The sequence below is a fragment of the Gallinula chloropus genome (assembly GCF_964237585.1).
Source record: "Gallinula chloropus genome assembly, chromosome: 4".
Classification (NCBI taxonomy): domain Eukaryota; kingdom Metazoa; phylum Chordata; class Aves; order Gruiformes; family Rallidae; genus Gallinula; species Gallinula chloropus.
In genome coordinates, this window is record NC_140088.1 from 35,631,005 (window position 1) to 35,652,794 (window position 21,790).

Genomic DNA, 21,790 nt, shown 5'->3' on the forward strand with positions numbered 1-21,790 from the left:
GGGCTGTTAGTGTTTCATCCGTGTTTTAAGACGGGCTTGAGAGCGCGGCATCTCTTCTGGCCTCGGGGCCGCCCGCCGCCGGCGGGCGCCTCTGGCACTGGGGGGCAAGTACCAGGCAAGCGGAGACCGCGGAGATGGTCGGGGTCCCGCTGTCCCGTTCCCCCCGCTCATTCCCTGGCAGGCGCCGGTCCCGCTCGCCCGACGGCCGGCGGGGACGCCCCGCGCCTCCCGGGGGGTGGTGGCGGACTGGCCCGGGCCAGCTCCGCTGCGAGCGGCCGGGCCGTTGGGGGCCATTAGGGCGGCCGTTGCCCTGCGCGCGGGCCATGCGGGGGTCTCGCGCCGCGGAGCACGAGCCGGGCTCCGTCGCCGGGCGCTGTGGCGGGGGTCGGCGTCCGGCCCCGGGACCCCCGTGAGCGCGGGCCGGGAACGCCCTGGGGGCTGCACCGGTGCGGCACCGAGCTCGGACCGGGGCCCGAGTTGCACCCGTCGCGGCCCGGTGTCGGGGAGCGGGGGGCGCTGGCCCCGTTTCCCTTCCGGGGGCGGCGCGGCGGGCGGAGGCCCCCAGCCGAGCTGCAGGGGAAGCGCCCGCCCCTGCCGCCCCCGGCGCGGTAAGATGGCGGCCGCGGCTCAGGCGCTGAGCGGCTCGGGGCTGCTCCTGGCCGCCGCCGCCCTCGCCCTGCTGGCCGTGGCCATCGGCACCGACTCGTGGTACGAGACCGACGCGCGGCGGCACCGTGAGCGCTGCCGCGGTTTTGGGCACAAGCGCAGCGACCCGCCCGGCTCCATGTCGGCGCCCAGCTCGCACCTGCCGCTCCGCGCCCGGCCCCCGAGGGCCTTGCTGCCCGGCCGCCCCCCGGCCCCCGCCCCGGCCGCCGCCGCCGCCGCTCTGGACTCGCACTGCGGCCGCCGCTTCAACTCCACCGTCTCGGGGCTTTGGAGGCGCTGCCACCGCGCGGGCTACGAGCCGGACAGCGAGGAGCTCATCCGGAAAGGTGCGGCGACTGGGGGGTGGGGGCGACCGCGGCTGCGGCCCCGGCTCCGGCCCGGCGGGGAAGCAGAGGGGGTCCGGCTGCTGTCCGTGGTGCTGAGCGCGGCTGCCGGCGCGGCCTGGCCGGGGCCCCGGGTCTGCGGGCGGGGCCGCGGCTGCAGCCGCTGCGGCTTGAAAAGGCCGTCGGGAGGGCGCGGGTGTAGCCCCGCACGGCCCGTGCGGGTCCGGGTGTTCCTGTCGTGCGGGAAGCGGCGAGCGTGGCCCTGACCCTATCCCGAGGTCTTGCACGCCGCCCTGTCTGCTTAAAATGCTGCAGTGCTGGGTGGGACTGCGTCCTGGGAGAGCCCCTTCTGTGACCCAGTGCAGGGCCTGAGGCTGAGTAGGGTCTCAGTGGGCATTCTCAGACATTTTCCTGTTACTGAGTCCTGAGAAACGTACAGTGTTGTTTATAGCTCCTGTGATGCTTGCAGCAAGGGGAAAGGGACCTGTTGTGTCTGTTCTAGCATGGGTGAGTTCTCATTGCTGCAGCGGATTGCCAGGCCTTCAGGGTAGCAGATGTCACTTGGCTCCAGGGGTGATGGGAGAGAAAGCTGTGGGTCTTCTACTCTTGTGGCACACAGTGCAGCTCATGAAGTACAAATAAAATTCCTGGACTGGATGGTACGGATAATGTAGTGGTTTGACACATTAAGTCAAAATAAATGACATGAAACAAGCTTAGGATAAGAAATGCCATGTATAGTTAATGATAAATAACAGGACTTATTGTTCCAGCAGGTACATGTTAGCACAGGGAGAGTAGGAGTTGGGAGAAGTGCTTCCATTGAGGCACAAAATGGAAATGCTATCTTAAGAAAGTGGGAGCAGTTCTTCAGCGTGGCTCCCAACTGTGACGCCAGTCCTGCACAGCAGAGGATGGATAGACTGGCACTGTGAAGCTCAGCTTGGCTTTGTCCATTCTTTCCAATGCACAGCAGTAACTCGCACTTTTAAAAATTAGTGCTGTGTGATTAGTTTCTTTCAGTATTTAATCTCCTGGGATTCGTTTTATGCTTTTTTATTTTTATTTCCATATTGAGAGATCTCATTTTGCTAAAAGGCAGCTCGTTGATTTTTTTATGTGCCTGTCATGTAAATTTTAATTTTTTTTTCCTTCACATGAAGCCAAATGCTTTCATCTCCCATTGAGATTGGTAAAGGTTGGGGGAAGGGATGGGCAGAATACTAGTTTGGTCCTCAGTGCTTCTATTTTTGAGGTATTTTCCCAACACTACAGTGATCAGACCGAGGCTAGATTCTGCATTCTGCAGGGTGGTCAGTGATCTTTCTCAGTGTCTGATGTGCAAAACTGGGGGCACTCTAAATCCGAAAGGTTTTCCTTCTACTTTCTCTTTTTTTTTTTCTCTTCAGCTATTCTAATAAAAGACCTTGCCTTTCCCTAGGAGCCCTGCTTCCCTCATGTTCTTTGCCTATTAGGTGTGCAGTTGCTACTGTAAAGATTTATGTGTTATCTTATAGAGGGAAATTGTTAATAATAGTTCTTTTGGAGCCAGATCTTTAAATAGATATGACTCTCTTCTTATCCCTTCCCCTGACCTGCTTTACTAGCAGCCTTTCCTTGTTCCCGCTGTGTCTTTTTCCTGACAGCTGTGATTAAGCAGCCTTTTCTGGCCGATGGGCAGGTGTGGCTGTGGCTGAGTTATTCTCTCGAGCATGATATTAGATTTGGGGCTTCCAGAAAGAAAAAGTGGATTTTTTTTGCCTAGTGTGAGCTGAGCTGAAGATCACTACTGTGCACCTCTGAAAGTCCTGCTTTCTCCTCAATTTGCAGTTAAGTTTTCAGTTAGCTCTTTGGTCGGTCATGTGTGATGCCTTCTTACATTCCTGATATTCCTTAAACTAGAGACTTTTATAGGCTTTTAGTGACAGAGGAGTAAATTTTGTGTGTGTGAGTCCTGTGGTAATTTTGGTTTGGGTTTATGCTCTCCATTTTGTTACTACCTTTTGAATATGATTTCTTTCTGGGTGTCTCTTCAATTCTGAGTAAATTACTAAGTCCATAAGTAACCTTATCCATTTAGATAATTCCATGGATTTATAGTCCTTGTATTTACTGCTGTTAACACAAAGCAGTTCTGTGGAAACTTTTGTGCTTGGGCATTTTATCTGATGATGCATACACATGCCTACATTTATATACCTAAAATATATATTTTTAAGAAATGTAAAATAAGTTAATTTCATATATTTAAAAGGGAAAAGCAGGAGTAAAAAATGTCTCACAAAACTGAGAGGTGGGAAATGTTAAGTGCAAGAGGAACGATGTGCAAAATCACTCATTTGAAACTGTGAAAAAAATAGTTTCATCTTAAAAATACAATTAAGAAGGCAAAAAGAAGAAATAATTTACCAACCAATGGAGATCTCCAAAATGGAGATTTGCAATCAGTAAAAGATAGCAGCCAAAGGACTGAAGCACTTGGTGGGGAAATGAGAAGGGCCTGTGTGTGTGTTGGGAGGTGCTCTCTAAGAACTTGAGCACTGTACACCACCTCGTAGAGCCTGTGCTATGTGGATTACACACAGTGTAACTGATGCCGCAACAAAAACCTTTTGCATGGAGAATTCTTGAGTAGTGAGGTCCTGCAGGGATTTGTTGTATGTTGTTTAGTGTTCTTTTCTATTAATATGAAGAAGTGTTCTTACAGAGTGGTGACCAGTTAGAAATTAATTAGGAAAGATACGTTCTAATAGGCTGCTTTGGATAATTTGGTGGGTTCATTTGAACGACAAGCATTTTAACACCAGCAAATTGAAGGAATTAAAAAAGAAAAGGTTCATCACTGTTTATAAACTGAAGATTTTATTGCTTTTCAAACTTGCTCTGAAAAAATTCTGGGGTATGACTGGTACTCCTCATGTATACTGGGCAGAAATGACTTCTTAGTACCGTCATGTACCTGAGGAGGTGAGAAGAACCACTGGAAGCTTAAGCTTCACAACAATTTGTGGCAGTAATGAGGCCCTTGAGAGAAAACTGCTCAGTTCTGATGTCTCTCTGTCCCATCCTTTCCAACTGATGATAAATTGGAATAGTTACGGGGATGACCCTGAGGTCTGTAGAGCATCTCTTACAGTGGCATGTTTGATAAATGCAACTTGTTTGGTCATGGCCATTGGTAACTACCAGCTGTCAGTAAATATGATCTGAAAGAGTTATTGTGGTGTTGAAAAGGAAGGTTGATTTACCTGATCTCTAGTGGCCTTTGGGTGACAATGTGGACAGAGTGATTCCATAACTGTGATGCTTTCCTCAACCCTGGGCAGAAACAGCAGAAATAGGCCAGGGACCTTCCATGGCCATTTGATCCTGGGGCATGAGGGAGGGGAGGGCCAGACCTCACATGGTAGCTCAGTGTTAACTGCTCACAGTGAGGAGGAGAGGGTCTCTCCCAGCAGTGTGAGAGCCAAACTGTTCTGAGATAGAACTGGGACAGGTAGCAGAACTGAAAATAAGAGCCCCTCCATTTCCACATCATAATGCTGGCACAAAGGCAGTGTGGAGAAGAAAGCCTGCACATTTCAAAGTTAGAGAGAAACAAACCCTGAACTGAGAGAAAGTTGTGGCATGCTGAGCCCAGATTGCACATTGATTGTGTCACAGCGGGCTTGGGTGTGGGTTTCTAGGTATATAGTAGGGACAAGGGGCCTGTGCTCTGCCTAGAGGTCTGGAGGTCCAGAAATTCTTTCTAGGCAGTGTCCTCTGACCTTTCCCAGCCTTCATGTTCAGTCAGGAGAAAGGACTTGTCCAGGCACATTCACATGTAGTGTCCATCAGGCTGTGACAGGGATGGGAGTGGGACCTGTCTGCAGCTGCAGTCTTGAGGGGAAAAAGAAAAAACAAAACAAACCACCTGGAGGACAAGGTGTGAGAAACAATGCTGATCATGGGAGGGCACAGGCATGTTGCTCAACCATGAAACTGTCACTGTGACACTGCTGGATGCAGTTCATTGCCTCTTATGTTTATTTTTTAATCAAGAAAATTGCCCATGCAATGCAACTTTTGGAGCATTCTCTTAGTGCCCCTAAGAAATGCTAGGATCAGGCTGTCAGTGTAACCTTGTTCTTGTACACATGCTTTTATGGTAAGGTAAGGACATGAGCACCCGCTCTCGTCAGTATTCTCAATGTACTGTGTGCCAGAAAAGACAACGCTCGCTCACTTGCTCGCCACATGACTCCATTCTATTCAAGCCCTTGCCTGAAGGCAAAGTTTTTAATTTTGGCAGGCTTTCCTATGGTACTTGTCTGAGTGTGTTACAGACAAAAGTGAAATCACTTTATTAGCAGGTTTCTGAAATGGAGAGCAAGATGCTGTCCCTGTAGACTGTGGTTTAAGGTATCTGAGGCATTAGGACAGAGGATTTTCTGGAATACCTTTGAAATGCCTTTGACTTCGAGATAACTTTGAGACTGCAAACCTGACTTTTTTTTTTAATTTCTTTACTTAATTTTTTTTCATGAGTACTTAGAGAACAAGGTGTTCTATCAGTCTAAATGCAGCCCCGGCTACATCTGAGTGTCTAGCATCTCTGCAAATTAGGTTTAGAGATTCACTCAGAAATTGGGAAGCATGAACGAACTGGAGATGCAAAATCTGACTAGTGAGGTTTGCCTGGGTGCACGTTATAATTCTCTGGGTAGGCATTCAGTTGAGAGTTCACCCTCTTTGATTCCTCAATCCCCTAACTCTCTTGCCTAAGTGTTTTAGTTTTTCTAGCACACCTACAGAGAGGGGCCTCCCTTGTTTTGCCCATAGTGGCTCACACCAAAGCAGATCCATCCTGTGCTATCAGAGAAAAGGGAATCTTATTGGCAAAAATGACTTGTGATAGTGTAATCAAAGGCTGTCACCAAGCCCATGGATTAGAGGGCAGCACTGAGCATAAACCCTGAAATTCACTAATCTTGAGATCTTTATTTGCAAACATAATTTTATGGGCCACATACATAAAATTACCACTTTGAATTCTTAGAAAGACAAGATTAAAAGTAAAGTTTTTAAACCAGAGGCAGAATTCATTTATATTTGAAAACCTTTGAAATAACCAGATTTTTGTGAGAAGGTAGAGAGGTTTTTACTTTTAGTCAACATGTAAGCTCTTGTAATAATACAGAGGAAAGATTTTCTTGGTGTCATTTTAGCTGAGGAGTCCATAGCTTTGGTCTTAAGGGATGTACATCTCTAGTCTTTGTTTTTTCTTTAATGAGCTCTAGAAGTAGTAATCCTTATATATAATACTGCTTCCTATAGAATACTTTTATAATCAAAATATGTAAGTGCATAGATCTTACTTGTAATGAATACAGCGCCTTGTATTCTAGTATCTGATGTCATTGGCTTGCACCATAGACTTCTTCCTCAGTAGCACATGTAAATTAGGTCAATATTGAAATTTAATTCAGTCAACAGTTATAGGTAAAATTTAATTAGATACTGTGATGTACTGTACATGGCCAAGTTCTTAATTCAGGTGTTTACAGTGCTTTTGGCAAAGAATGTGGCATCCTCTGTTAGTGTTGCTGATCCATTTGCTCCAGGAGCACTACAGGCATGTTCTGAAGTAACCGCAAAGAGGGTGCACTGCTCTGTAGGGTAAGGGCAAGTGGCTGAAGGTGAAGGACAGCAACACTGTGTATGGGAGTATGGCTGCCAGTGCCAGTGCCCTGTGCTGTCTGGGAGGCGACAGGGAATTGCAGCAAGGACATTGCAGCAAGGGAAGAGGGCGGTGGGAAGCCAAGCAAGGATAGGGGCCCACTTGAATTGCTTTGGTGCTCAGAGGCTTTTGGGCACAAGCTTTGAGTTTTCCCTTTCTGGGGGATGTTCTTTACATGTCTGCTTATGTCACTCAATAATAAATGTAACTGTTTTGTTAATGTGTAGAAATTCAGATCACCTTTGCCTCCTTGGCCTGATGGCTGTGAAATGGCTGGGCCTCTTGTGTGTGACTCCTAATCTTGTTAAGTGAGGGCTTCCTCTTTGCAGATCCGTGTAGGAACCAGGTCAGCACGGTCCCAGTAAACGTTAATAAAGGACAAAATCATGTTTCCCATTGTTGTAGGAGCAGCACAAAGCTTATTTCTTCTCCTGGGTTTTCTAGTGTCTTTTGCAAAGCAGATCACTGAGTCTGCAGCACCCTTCTAGTGATTGTTCACCAGCTTAATTAGATCACTGGCCAACTGGCCAATGATTGTTTCTGAATGGTTCTTCTGCCCCAGAATTCGAATGGCAGTAATGACCCTGTAAACATTGTTTAAGGAGAACTTTTTGTATTATTAACTCTTTTACCTTTCTGGCTGTTCTCTTACCCCATCATCCAGGTTTGTTCTCCCCCCTCACCCTGGTTTTATTTATAACAGGGAGGCCAAGGCACCATCCTGTCCCTCCACTCCCTACTATCTTCTCTGTTTTAAGTTATTTCCTAAGATAAAAATCCCTTTCAATAAAAAGCATACATGTAGGTTCACATTTACATCTGAGATACACTATTCTTAAAGCTGTAATGGAAACAAGCCTAGTGGGTACTATTGTTCATCGAAAGTAAAGCAAAGAGGCCGTGACTACTTGAGTGAATGAAAGGTTTTCTTCCATGCCATTCACTTCCCAGCATTCATTCCCAGTTTTCCAAGTGATTCATCTCTCTTTTAGAGACAAAGCAGTCCTGCTGCTACTTGGCCATGTTTTTGTCTTCTCGACCATTCTAAAGAAATCATGCCAGTTTTTGTAGGAAGCTTCTGGAGCTGTTTTTGATGACTGTCATTACTGTTTACCTTCAGCTGTTCCTTCCTAACAAAAAAGATTGTCAATCATAGGAACAGGCTCCCTAGGGAAACGGTTGAGTCACCATCCCCGAAGGTATTTGAGAGACATGTAGATGTGGTGCTTGGGGACTTGGTTTAGTGGTGGAGTTGGCAGTGCTAGGTTAGTGTTTGGACTTGCTGATCTTAAAGGTTATTTCCAACCAGAACAATTCTGTGATTCCTAGAGCCTGCTGGGGTCAGCACCTTTCTCCCTCTTTTCTTTGCTGGCATTTCTTGGTAGCGGGGCTCTCCCTCCTCCTAATCCCCAAAGCCCTTGAAGTAAGCAGCTGTTTTTTTAGGTTACATTTGCTCTGTTACTGAACTAAGGTTTCCCCTGTGTGAGCTCTGCTGGGCCAGGCAACTTGGCCGCAAGTGGAGGGCACATGCTGTTTCACACTGATGTCTTTTTACAGGCGTTATTCAGCGCTGCACTGCTGTGAAGTACCACTACACCTCCAGCTCCCTGCCTCGCAACTTACCCATCAACATCACAAACACCATCCGGCAGGATGAATGGCATGCGCTCCGTAAGTAACCCAAAGCACTCTACTGGTCTGTTGGGATCACTGAATGCCTTAGTGCAATGCCAGGTGAGGGCGCTGAGTCAGCTAGCCAGCGCTGGGCTCTAAGCGTAAACGCATGTGTGTTAAGGAGGAAGGGCAAGCAGCTGACAGTAAGGGGACATGAGATTGGGAGGGGCCTACGTGGTGAATTTGGGACTGCAGGCATGGGTGTAATGTGCTGGAAGCTGTAATCATATTCTGGCTGTGGGGACTGACAATTCAATTCCTAGCTGGCTTACAGCAAAGGTGCTGCATCAGCATAGAGTCTGTATGGATGTGTTGTGATTTCTGTGTGCACACCAGTGATCTTGGGCAGTTCCCTGGCAGACAGTTGTTTTAGGAAACATCTTGGTGCAGCCTCCTTTTACTAACTGCTGGCCCACAAGCTGCCTCATGCCCATGTCTTTCCCCCACAGATGACTGACCTGTAATCTGTCACTGAGAATTTTTTATTCTGCTCCTGCTTCCCTCTGTTTTTGTGGTTCTCTTGCCTCACATACTTCTGGCTAGGCCCTATCATGTGAGCCTCAGTGCTGAGGAAGTGCAGCCAGAGACTGAACTAGGAAGAGACAAGAACACCACTTGTATTATGGGTGACAAAGTGCTGTTCATATAACTGGTGCCCAAGCTTTTTTTTAGAGCTTGTTACTGGACTTGTTCCCATTGTACTGCATTGATCTGCTGTCTGCTTCTGTCCTCCCACTATTCCTCCTTTCAGTTCACATTTTCTGCCTTCAACGCGTTACTCCTTTACTTCTCTTCAGCATCCCTTCTTGCTTCTTTTATTTCTGTTTTCAGCAGACACACAACAAACTCCATCCTCTTTGGTTTCTTTGACCACACCATATATATATATATATATATACATATATATGTATAAAAGCCCTTGCAGTAGTAGCATTTACAGATTATTGCCAAATTCATAATGTACCCCTCTGTCCTATGTCAGGGAGTGTTTGGCCAGTATTCCTCTTGATCAGGACAGAAATGCTCTCTAGTTGTACAGTGCCCAGCAGAAGGGAGTTAAGTTAGCTGGATTCTTTTACTTTCAGTGCAATGGGCAAACTATCTACCTGAAAGAAGCTACAGGAGTCCATGGGTGAAGTATAAACTTTAGAACCAGCAGATCTAAATATGTCTGGTCTCTCCTCTGGCTGTCTTGTCTGGGTGCTGCCATCTTCATTTCTTCTTTCTGTGCTTTTCTCCTTTATCTCCCCTCAGATCTGCGGAGGATGACAGCTGGCTTCATTGGCATGGCAGTCTCCATCATCCTATTTGGGTGGATCATTGGTGTGCTGGGCTGCTGCAAGCAGCAGGAGCTCATGCAGTATGTGGCTGGGCTGCTCTTCCTAATGGGAGGTGAGAGCCTTTTGCTTCTACTCTTGAAGAAGTCACTGCAGTTGGTATTGCTGGCTGGGGAGGTGCTCTTAAAAGTAAAATCAGTCTACAGCAAACACATGAAGCAGTTCCTGTGCAGCAAGCCATCAACACAAGCACAGAGCCACCACTTCCAGCCCTGGGCAGGACCTATGCATGTTTCTAAGTTGATCCTGCTGTGTGTACATGAGGGTTTTGCTTCAGAGAGCTGGTGTGTAGCCACAGGGACTGCGTGCACAAGGAGCATAGCTCTCTTGCCTGCTCCAAGTGTGTGGAGCCTGCAGCTCCTGTCAGACTGCTCAGCTGTTTTCCCTAGGGAGGCTTAACAAAGAAAAATACTAATGTAGAGCCCGTTTCTGCTGCCCAAAGATGCTCACATCTTCTGGGTAACAATGAAATCCAAACCCAGGCAAGCCTGGAGGACTCTAGGGTAAGGAATGGAGCTCAGTGCTCCCAGAGGTGTTACCTCTGTTCCTCCTGGCTGGGAGCAGGCTTTCTGTGTAGCCAAAGGTTTTTCTGAACCTTGTTTGTTCAGCTCAGAAGTGGGCAGTGTTTCATCTTTATTTGCAAGGAGCCTAGAAGTAAACATGCACTGAAAGGCTGAGCTACTGAGATGTTTCAAGGATGGGGACTCTTAAATCTTAAGTAGTAAACAAATAGACAACTTTCAAGTAAAGTATGAAAAATGAGGCACTGCTTAAAAGCCAGAGCTGCTACCCTAGAGGCCCAGTGTCAACATCTATAATGGCTGCAAGCAAGGAACTTGATGATGTGACAGCATCCATAGCAATTGAACAAGTAGGTGTGACACTGGTTTGGTGCAGCTTTTGGGGGGGGGGGGGGGGGGTGGGTCAGCAACCTTCCCTTGCCATAAGTAAGCCTTCTCCAGGAGTGTTTTTGGGGAGCTGTACAGAATATCACCCTGCTGACATGGTGTGATGCTGGAGAGGCTGGAATTTGTCTTGGGCTATCCTTGATCGTCTTTCGTGCTGTTTAACTGCAGCTTCCTTTGGGAGCGGTTTCATTTCTTTATGGCACAGCAGTAAGAGAGTGAAGTATTCGAAGTGGAACAGGTCACCTGGGTCCCCTTTGAGTGCTTCTGCACTTAGCGTGATGGGCACGCTGTCAGCAGTAAGAGCTTGTCATCAGTATTTAGGCATAGCTCCAGAACTGGAGAGAATAAAATGATCACCTTGACCTTGAGTTTACTGTACTAGTGTTTATTAGACATACTAGAATGCCTTCTGTTACAAGTTTCTTTGGCTTTTTTGCTCCTTTGTATAGGTTTTTAGTGAATACATAGCAGCTGACAAAAACCTGGACACTGTGTGGGCCTAGGCTATAGCTGGCAGGATCCTGGGTGTTCCTAGGAGAAACAAGCAGTTGCTGCACTTTGCAGCCTTGCATTTCAGCTGTTTGCCTGGCATAGGAGAGACTGCCCCAGTACTGTCTGGACCCTGATGCCATTAAATAACGTGTCAGGAGAATTGAAGCATGATGAACTACACACGAGTGAGTTTGAAATAAATAGCAACTATTTGAGCTAAGACAATACTGGTTATTTGTGGAGTATACTGCAGTCCTCTGTATTTTGCTCCCCCCCCACCCTGCCGTGCCCCTTAAGAACTGTATGGTAGGACTTTGGGGGAGGGCAGAAATTCATTTTGAAAATTCACAACTTTGAAAATATGTGGGGGGGGAACCCCCAGAGCATAATTAACCTGAGGGCAGTGTAGAACCCTCTTGCTTTTCTCCTGCAGGTACATGCTGTATCATCTCACTCTGCACATGCGTAGCTGGGATCAATTTTGAGTTATCTCGCTATCCTCGCTACGTGTATGGGCTGCCAGAGGACATCAGTCATGGCTATGGCTGGTCCATGTTCTGTGCCTGGGGAGGCCTGGGCCTCACCCTGCTGGCTGGGTTCCTCTGCACTTTGGCCCCCTCCCTCAACACGTCTCGGGCGTCTGTACAAAAACCCAGACAAGAAAATGGGGCTGTGTGACCTCCGAGGGAGCATGGAGAGACTCTGGAAAGCGCAGCCTGGGCAGAGCTGTGGGTTAACACCAGGAAGAGGTGGCATGTCAGCGTGTGGAGAGCAGTGCCATAGCTGTGGAAATACCAGCCCATGGGATGCTGCTACAGCCTCCAGTCGCGGACACAGACATTGCAAGTAACTCCAGGTTTGAATTATTGGCGATTTTGCTCATTGATGGTTTAAGGGGGTCAGTTCTTTTGGTTTGTTTTTCTTCTGTTTACAAGGGATTAAGTCCAAGGCTGTGGGGTTTTTTGTGCTGTTTTTTTTGAACTGTACCTCCATGGTCCTGTTATTGTCCAGTTGTAAGGGATGTTTACGCACCAACTCTATTGCTGCAGGTCTGTGTAATTCAGACCCAAATTAGGGCAAGGAGCTATGTGAAGTTGGCTTGAACACTTTTGCAACAGGCGTGTCTAGAATTGGCTTAGGCCATCATTTCCCAAAAGAACCTTGATCTAAGCTGAGATTTAGGCCAAAGAATTAGCCCATTCTTAGTATTAATTTAAATCAGAATTCTGTGCTATTCCATACTGTGGTATCAGCTATTTACTCACTACTAAAGCTGATTCCAGAAGGGCCTGGCTGCAACTGAGCAGCAAGACTCTAAAAAAACCCACCAGAAAACCAAAAACCAAATCTCTTACCGGCTTCAGGAAGGGTGGGAAGTTTTCCTCAGCTTCTTACAGAGGTAGTAAGGTTGCTCATTTGGCTAACTACCATACCCTTTGTTTTAATAGAGGCCAGGGTCTATTTCTGAAAGTATGTCATAGTTTGAGCTGCTGGGATAAACTTTCACCACCACCACCCCCCCCCAACTAACTTGTGGCTGCAATTCCTGTTGTGTGGAAGGAGATGATTTATTCTCCCCAAGCTCAAACAGCAGTGCTGCTAAAATAGCAGATGTACAGCCCCCTCTGATATTAATGTCCAAAGGAACCGCAATGTATTTTCCTCAGGAACGTGTGGCTTCTGCTCACTTCATCTTCTGTCCAATGGCCCCTGAGCACAGCGTGTCAACAACACGCACGCTCCGCTGGAACAAGCTCCCTCTCCAAAAAAGAGAAAGGACCTTGGAACCAGTGCAAGTACTAGGGCTAACTCAGGAACATCAGCCAAAGTACTTTGGGGTGCATTTTTTTCTTTTTTTTTTTTTTTTTTCTTTCATTCATCTATTCTTTCTTCCCTCACATCCCCACCCCTCTCCCAAGCGTCCCAAAACTGCACAGGTAAAGATGAGATGGCCAGCATTTGGAGATGTTTACATTGTATTTAAAATACAATACAGTGGCATGTAAGATACTTAATGCTAAAGTCAGTGTATTTATGAAAAGTGTAATTTTTAAATGGAAGTTGTAATTCTCAACTGGCATTAAAAGTACTGAAAGACTTACTCAGTGGATGGAACCTTGAATTCTTTCTGACTGCCAGACTGATTCACCAGAGAATTCACATATCAGCAATGGTGTTAAAACTTCCAAAATTTAAATGACAAAGTTAAAACATCGTTTGTGTGTGAATCATGTTCACTGCTCTCTTGCAGTTCAAAATTTTCAAGACTAATAAAGAACAGTCTGTTCACTGGCTGCACAGGTAGAAACGGGATGCTGTCTGAGCTGCAGTTCAAAGTACACATACTGCATTATTACCTGTTGGTCCTCATCCAGAAGTAGCAGAGCAGGATTTAATCCACTTCTAGCAGGACGAGGCTCCAAAGGCAGAATGATGGGCACTGAGGACAAGAGGTTCTCACCTTCACTTCTGCAGATGCAGAACCAGTGAGCAAGGGCACCAGCCCCAACACATCACGGATTTGTTTTTAAAGGGGAAAAGAGCTTTATTTTTTCCAGACAGAAAGTAAGTGGTACAGTCCAGTCTAGTCCCATCCTCTGCCCAAGGGAAAAATTGGGCAGGGATCAGGCATAGTACTGCAGATTAGCTTTTTTCTTTGCTTGAACCTCCAGGATTCCTTCCATGTAGTCTTCGTGGGTGAGCTCTGTAGCTCCACGGCGGAGGGCAATCATCCCCTGTCCAACGAGACAGTATTTTAGAGAGGGCATGTGAGCACCACATCAGTTCAAAATAACTACTCCAGGCTAGCTTCCACATCTCCCTCCTATCAGTGTTGGCCGCTGTAGAGGAATACTTACCGCTTCAACACACACAGCCTTGCACTGGGCTCCGTTGAAATCATCTGTGCAACGAGCCAGCTCCTCGTAGTTCACATCAGGGCTGAGTGGAAGGGAAAAGAAAAACAACAAATCACAACAGCAAACCTGAGAACATGCACCGAACAGAAAAAGCAAGGTACGGAGCTTCCTTAGACCCAAGAGTGAGCTCCCAACAAAAGACAGTGCCTACCACCATCATGAGTGACAAACATAGCCCCAGAAGGCCATGCCTCTTCCATACCTGACATTCATTTTGCGTGAATGGATCTGCATGATTCTGGCTCTGGCCTCCTCATTTGGCATCGGGAACTCAATCTTGCGATCTAATCGTCCAGAGCGGAGCAAAGCTGGATCCAAGATATCAACTCTGTTGGTTGCAGCAATCACCTAAGTACAAGTAGGGTTGTCAGTCTGAGGCAACTGGACAACAGGCCTCTCCTCCCCAAGGATCCACTAAGCTTCTTCCCTGGACATTGTTCTCCATCCCCTGCTAGAGTACCCTGAACCTCAGTAGCACTCTGCTAGATCCCAACCTTGACTTGTGTGTTGGGCTGGAAACCGTCAAGTTGATTAAGCAGCTCCAGCATGGTCCTCTGCACCTCCCGATCACCAGCCTTCTCACTATCAAACCTGAGAAAGAAACATGGGTAAAACTATCAGCGTGAACTTGGGCACTCTGCCCCATGCTTTTTTTAATCATATACAGAATGGCTGCAGTTAACACTCCCTAGCCAAGGTCTTGCAAATTCCTTCTTTAAACTACTGGACATCCTGCCCTGATGAGGACTGCAACCGGAATAACTGTTGACAGCAGTTAAATCCTTAGAGCAGAATGGGGCTAAAGATGTCCAGGCCCAAGCAGTAAATGAGGATGAACATCTCCATGTGCCTGATGCAGTTATCAGAAAACAGTCTGTATAGCAGGAGACCATCAGACAGACCCCAAGTCTCATGAGCATCGCTCATGAGCCCAGGGGTTGTGGCACCTGTGACAGGCTTTACTATCTGTTTCTGAATAGGCCATACTTTAAGCTAGGCTTCCCTCACACACACAGGCAAAGGGGGCTGCTAGGCAGCTCCAAGAGCTCTGCCACAAGGCCTATGCCTCACCTTTTAGTGCCAATGGCATCCAATTCGTCAATAAAGATGATGGAAGGAGCTTTTTCCTTCGCTAGTGCGAAAGCATCGCGTACCAGCTTAGCGCCATCGCCAATGAACATCTGCACAAGTTGTGGACCTGCAAGCTTCAGGAACGTAGCCTGGGAAGTAAAAGAGAATCCTATGCTTTGTTTCTCAATAGGGTTGGTTCTGAGCACTACAAAAAGCCCTTGATTAAAACAACCAGGCAAGGAAACAGAAAAGAAAATCCCAGCCTTTGGAACCCCAGTTTGTATGTATAACCCCTCTCCCCGGAGGTGTTCTTATCCTTTTTCAGGTACTATTCTGCTGTAGCAGATGCTTTTACCTTGGTCTGGGCAGCACATGCTCGAGCTAACAGAGTCTTCCCTGTTCCCGGAGGACCATACATGAGGACTCCTTTGGGCGGCTGTATACCCAAGTTTTCAAACTTCTCCTTATGATTCATTGGCAGGACAATGGCCTCCACAAGCTACAAGCAAAAGGAAAATATTAATACATAAACCCATTCTCCTCCACAGATCCAGGCTGCGTGCTTTGAGCTGAAGTTCAAAGAATGTTGTCCTCAGTCACACCAGAAACTAAACATAAAGTATCACCTCTTGGATTTGTTTATCCAGCCCCCCGATGTCACTGTACTGCTCTGTGGGTCTCTCATCCACCTCCATGGCTTTCACACGTGAATCATATTCAGTAGGTAGAGTCTCCAGGATCAGGTAAGAGTCTTTGTTTACCCCCTGTAAACACAAGTCCTTTGCTTTTAACAGGCCCTTCAGATAGCAGTTAATTAATAAACACACACTCAAAGATGATTCATTAGACCTTGAGCATGCAGGAAAAACCAGCTTTGACACTGGCACACATTACATCCCCACAGCTTGGCACACTGGACAATGCCACAGCTGACCTAGCACATTTTTAAAAACGGGTCCAATTTAGTTGTGACAGAAAAGACTGGGTTAGAAAGCTTACTAGGTGCTATCTAAATTTTCAGTACCTGATTGTACATATAAAAGAACACACATCCCAAACTGCTTTTTCTACACTGCAAATATGACTGAAACCACGATAAGTTTTTATTACAATCTTACTACAGAAGTGGTCTTGGGGGAAACTGGATGGATTTGTCTCCTTTCTAAAGGGCACAACATACACAATTTTCTGGCCAGCTTCATGTCAAACATGTATAACCATCACTCACCACTAGGTCTCCAGGCTTCAACTTTTCAGCATCAACCAACCCAATAACAGGCAAGAAATATGTCTGTAGGGAAGAAATCAAAGTAAGCAAAACCAGCTGTACTAGGAGAAGGCCCTTTTCAGCACTTCTCACACCCAGCTGGGCGCATGGGTCTTACCTGGCGTGTAGAGGTTTTGATCACAGCACACTTGCCCTTTCTCTGAGAGTCCAGGTCAATGTTTGCTCCATCCTCCTCCTGGTCATTGGGGTCAACATCCAGCAGCTGAAAACCAGAGTAAGAGATTTCCTGACAATCTAACCAGGCTAGCAGGATGACTCCAGGATTAACACTTCTAAATTATATGCAATACAAGAAATAAAACTTCCCATCATCCATGGGCAGTAGAATCCTGAAAGCATTAAAGCCCTCCTATAAAAATGGATTTCTTCCTTTGCCCATGAAGCGGCACACAGCAGTGTACAGAAAGACACTACAAACTCCAGAACAAAGTAGTAGCTAATGGCACTGACTTCTCTTCCTACAACAGCAGCTCACCTTAAGCCTTAAGTTCATTAAATTTTAAAACCCTAGTACAAACCAACCCCCTTCTTTATAAAAACAGAAGACTTACAAGCATTTTTTTTTGGCCTACCAGCAAAATTACTGAATTAAAAGGATTGTGAGGTAGTAACAGAGCCATCGCTTTTCATTCGCCGTGTCACAAGTTTCAGAAAGCAGACACCAAATTTCCATGACCAAGTCTGCACTAAGCGAGGCTGTGTCACCCTCTGATGGCTGTTACATACAGATGAACAGTGGTCAACACCTAAGGAACAACCCAGACACGCAGAAGGCAAGTGATACGTGCTTCCAGGTCACAAACAAAGCTAACAGCAAAAAACCTGTGAAGTCCTGGCTCCCAGAGCATCAGTAGTTTGACAATATGCCATGCCCGGCATCACTTACGAGTTCCCCAGCCCTTCTCCATCCCAATATATTGCAGAGAGTCCTTGCAGCACTGCTCTCACCTCAATAACATTAGAGACAAGGTATGGCAGGGTCTTGTTCACTTTGATCTTCTCACTGTTCTCTTTGATCTTGTCTTTCATGGCCTGAAGCTCATGGGTCACTCTCAGTACTTCGCTCTTCATGATCTGGAGTTAGTTTGCAAAAGAAAGAGATTAGGAATTATATCAAAAGACTAAGCAAAGATAAAAAATCATACATTATTCCAAAAGTAAAGCAGTTATAAAAATGTAAGTCTAAGGAAACAGTGGGAATAAAGGGGAGCAAAATAGAAAAAAGAGGAAAAGCCAGGAAATTAGCTAAAATTGGCTAGGAACAAAGCTATGCAGTCGATTCTGGCCTCCAGCTAATTAATATATCTAAATTATCTCTTCCCATTGCCACTGGATGACCTTAGCCTAATCAATGCATCAGCTTCCAGGCTGTTCTATGACATAGAAAAGGCCATGACCTAGATAAGGCAACTGTGTTTTGTTGTTTTGGGTTTTTTTTAATAGATACAGATACATAGGAAACTAGACACACCCACATGCATAATCTATGTGCAGCCATATATACACACACACCCCCCTACTTTAAAGTTGTATTTTGCTGGATGTAAAGAAGAATTGTGTGCCGGAACACTGAGTGATGACATGCAGTAGCATAGAAACAAACAGCCAGAAAACCCCTAAACTGAAAGTACCACTAAACTCAAAGTGTGAACACAGAATGGCAGAATTGAGGCTGTGTCAACCAGCAGCAGGGCCTTCCCAAAGAGGTGTACCACCACTGCTTCCAGCCGAACAAAGAGAGGTCCCACATTTACAAAGCTGTTCTGTTCTACACGACCACATGTAGCAAGACCTACATATGAGAAGCAAACATAATAAATGCTCCACTTGGTCACTGAGGGCTTTGCCCAACTGGAAACTCCCAAGGACAGAGACTATACAAGTTCTCTGGAACAACCTGTTCCACTGTCTGACTGCCCTCACAGTGACAAGATCATCTTCATACCCTTGTGATGCTCTCCTTTTTTCAGTTTATGACCAGTAATTTTGGGTTTGAATTAACCTTGGTCTAATCTTCAATAAGATAGGAAACCTTTCTATAGAGAAAAAAAAAAGAAAGAAACCAAACATATATCTGTAGCATGACAAAAAGCTCAAATTCTAACATCCTTGTATAATTTTAACTTTTCTGAGGCTTTTTCTACCACTGTGGACAATGCCTCAATGTCCAGATGGAGATGAGTGACAAGTGCCCCTCAGGGGCCTGTACTGGGATAGTACTGTTTAGTATCTTCATCAATGACATAGATGGTAGGATCCAGTGTAGATGTGGGATTAAGTTCACAGGCAACACCAAGCTGAGTGAGGCAGCTGACACACCTGAGAGACAGGATGCCATCCAGAGAGACATGGACAAGCTTGAGAAGTGGGCCCATGTGAACCTCACAAGGTTCAGTCAGGGCAAGTACAAAGGCCTGCAACTGGGTTGGGGCAACCCCTGGTATCAATGAAGGCTGGGGGGTGAAGAGACTGAGAGCAGCCCTGCTGACAAGCACTTGGGGGTCCTGGTGGATAAAAAGCTCAACATGTACATCTGCAGGCCAGAAAGCCAACTGTGACCTGGGCTGCATCAAAAAAAGCTTGACCAGGAAGTCAAGGGAGCTGGTTCTGCCCCTCTACTCCACCCTCATAAGACCCCCATCTAGAGTACCGCATCCAGCTCTCACGTCTTCAGCACGGGAAGGACATGGACCTGTTGGAACAAATTCAGAGGAGGCCCACAAAGACGATCAAAAGGCTGGAGCACCTCTCCTGTGAGAGAGTTGGGCTTGATCAGCCTGGAGAAGAAGAGGCCCTGAGGACACCTTACTGTAGCCTTTTAGTACCTGAAGGGGACTTGTAAAACACGTGGGGAACAGGCTTGTTGTGAGTTTTAAACTAGAAGAGGGTAGACTCAGACTAGATACAAGGAACAGATGTTTTGTGATAAGGGTGGCGAAACACTGGAACAGGTTGCCCATATGCCCCATCCTTGGAAACATTCAAGGTCAAGTTAGATGGGGCTCTGAGCAACCTGGTCTAGTTGAAGATGTCAGTGCTCATTGCAGGGAGGAGTGTAGACTAAATTCAAGTAACTGTAAGGAAAAAAGACTATAGGAACAGAAGTTCTGTACTCAAGGTCCAACAGTAAGCACTTACACCTGAGACTAACGCACCTGGTACATGTGTTTCTCAGTGCTGCCTGGCTGATGCCCACATACGTTTTCCTCCCTCTCCTGGTTAGTCACACGGTTTGAAAACACAGTTTGTGGCCCCCACTGTACCACCAAATGGTCTCAGGAGAACTGGTTACACCCAAACTGGCTCACATGATTCTGGTTAATGGGGAAATTTGATTTAATAAACACAGTCTGGGAAACACTGAAAGAAAACTGCATGAGGGGGCCAATAACCATTTCTCAGTTATGAGGCCTTTACTCTAAAACAAAGGAGACTGCTTTTACTCCTTACTGTATTCTGCAGCTTTAAGACACACATTTATCTTTGCTGCATTTAAAGGATAAGAAAGTATGCTAAGTCAGAATTACTTGTGGAACCTGAAGCAGAAGGACGAAGTTGCTCTGTAGAATTTATGAAATAATTTATCTCAGTATTGATCAGGGAAACTTACACCAAAGTTATAAGTGCTCTCTTATGTGGGTCTATCTGGGGACAGGCCTACCCAGGTCTGTCCTACTTAACATTTACAAGTAACGTAAACAAGGGGATGGACAGCATTCTCACCACGTTTACGTACGACACCAAACTGGGGAGCAGAGTCTCTGTGCTCAAAGGCATGGCTGCCACTTGGAGGGGCCTTGGGAGACTGGAGGAACAGGCATACAGAAACCTTACAAAATCCAAGGGCCAGGGCAAAGCCCCACACCTAGGAAGAGTGCCTTGTGGCACCTAGCTGCCTGGGGACCAGCTCTGCAGAAAGGGACCTGGAGGTCTCCAGGGACAATAAGCTGAACAGGAGCAGCAACATGCCCTGACAGCAAGGGTGGCAGACAGCATCCTGGGCTGTACTAACAGCAGTGCAGCTGGCAGACAGAGAAAAGTGTTCAGCTCCTGCTACTCAACACTTGTTAGATCCCTCTAGAGCACTCTGTCCTGTTCCCTTCCCCTCTGCCACCAGCAAATACATTGATAAACTGGACTGAATTCAACACAAGGGGCCGGAGCACAGGCCGTGTGAGAAGCAGATGAGGGCTGTGGGCTTGTTCAGCTGGAGAACAGAGCTACTGGGGAAGGCATCAAGACAAAACCAGACACTTGACAGCATCAGGTGGATGAGACAAAAGACAACGACTGAGGCGAGCATGGTTCAGGCTGTGCCGAAAACAAGTCTTTACCCTGACAAGGCCAGCCCAGCAGCAGCACAGAGCGCTAAAGAAGTGGTGCAACCTCTGTCTTCAGAAGCTTTCAAGATCCAACTGCCCTGGGCAGCCTGACCGTGCCTTGAGCAGGAGACCGGACTAGAGATCTTCTCAAGTCCCTTCCAACCTGAATTACCCCATGATGCTACCTGACCCTGGCCACAGATCTAACTTGCCCCCCCTCCCCGGGCCTAGGAGAGGTGGGAGGACTGGTGCACCTTTACATAGCGCATCTAAGGCTCCGTAGAACAACTGCCACCCCCACCCCCCACTTCCTCGGGGCATTCAGCATTTCTTCCCTGCCTCTGAGGTTTGCAAAGCCGCAACCGACCGGGCTGGATCTAGTCAACCGCAGCTTATTGGAGGTCTCTGCCCCCATGGCTGCGCGAAGCCTGCCCCCCACCCCCAAACAGCGGCAGCGCAGGGCGGCCGAGGGGCGGCTCCGCAGCCAGCAGACGGCCCCGCTCCGCTCCCCGGCCCGGCCCGGCCCCGTTCCCCGGCCCGGCCCCGCTCCCCGGCCGCTACCTTGATCTCGCTGTCGAGGAGGCGCGTGCGCTGCACGATCTCCTCCGTGGACATCTTCAGCACCTCCTCGCCGACGCCATCCTGCGGGGCACAACGGCTGCGTCACCCTCGGCCCGACACGCGCCTCACCCCGGCCCCGCTGACCGCCGCCGCCCCGCCACCGCACCCCGGCGGCGGCCACCGGCCCCCGGCCCCTCACCTCGGACTCATCCCACACCGACGCCATCTTTCACCCAAACAGCCAGCGAACGCGCAGAGCGACGGGTTCCGGGCGGCAGATTCGGCGCTCCTCGCCTCGGGAGCGGGGCGGAAGGCGGCGGGACAGGCGGCTTGGGGAGCCCCGCGCCCCCTCCTCTTCCTCAGCGTCCCGCCGCGGCCCCTCCGCCGCCGCGGCACGGCCAGCGGCCCTGCGGCTGTGGCGAATCTGCCGGCGGGGGGGTTCGTGCGGCGGAAGCCGCCGCCGGGTCACGTGCCAGCGGCCAAATCTGCTGAGTTATGGCCCCGCCGCCAT

The 21,790-nt window shown here is 47.8% G+C and overlaps 2 protein-coding genes across 2 annotated transcripts; one reads left to right on the forward strand and one right to left on the reverse strand.

Moving 5' to 3' along the window:
* Positions 1-613: 613 nt before the first annotated feature.
* LOC311191893 (transmembrane protein 178B-like) lies at positions 614-11,797 on the forward strand (the record flags this gene model as incomplete). The annotated part of the gene is made up of 4 exons (XM_084264215.1): positions 614-992; positions 8,266-8,379; positions 9,637-9,774; positions 11,553-11,797. 4 exons carry the CDS (start codon positions 614-616, stop codon positions 11,795-11,797), a joined length of 876 nt encoding a protein of 291 aa, XP_084120341.1.
* Positions 11,798-13,086: 1,289 nt separating this feature from the next.
* PSMC3 (proteasome 26S subunit, ATPase 3) lies at positions 13,087-21,683 on the reverse strand. Its single transcript, XM_084263655.1, has 12 exons — positions 21,479-21,683; positions 21,280-21,360; positions 17,345-17,470; positions 16,494-16,598; positions 16,337-16,399; positions 15,735-15,872; positions 15,464-15,607; positions 15,109-15,257; positions 14,532-14,628; positions 14,240-14,385; positions 13,978-14,059; positions 13,087-13,854 (listed from the first exon to the last, which is right to left on the reverse strand). The coding sequence occupies exons 1-12, from the start codon at positions 21,503-21,505 to the stop codon at positions 13,744-13,746; spliced, it is 1,269 nt and encodes a 422-aa protein (XP_084119781.1). The 5' UTR covers positions 21,506-21,683; the 3' UTR covers positions 13,087-13,743.
* Positions 21,684-21,790: the final 107 nt, after the last annotated feature.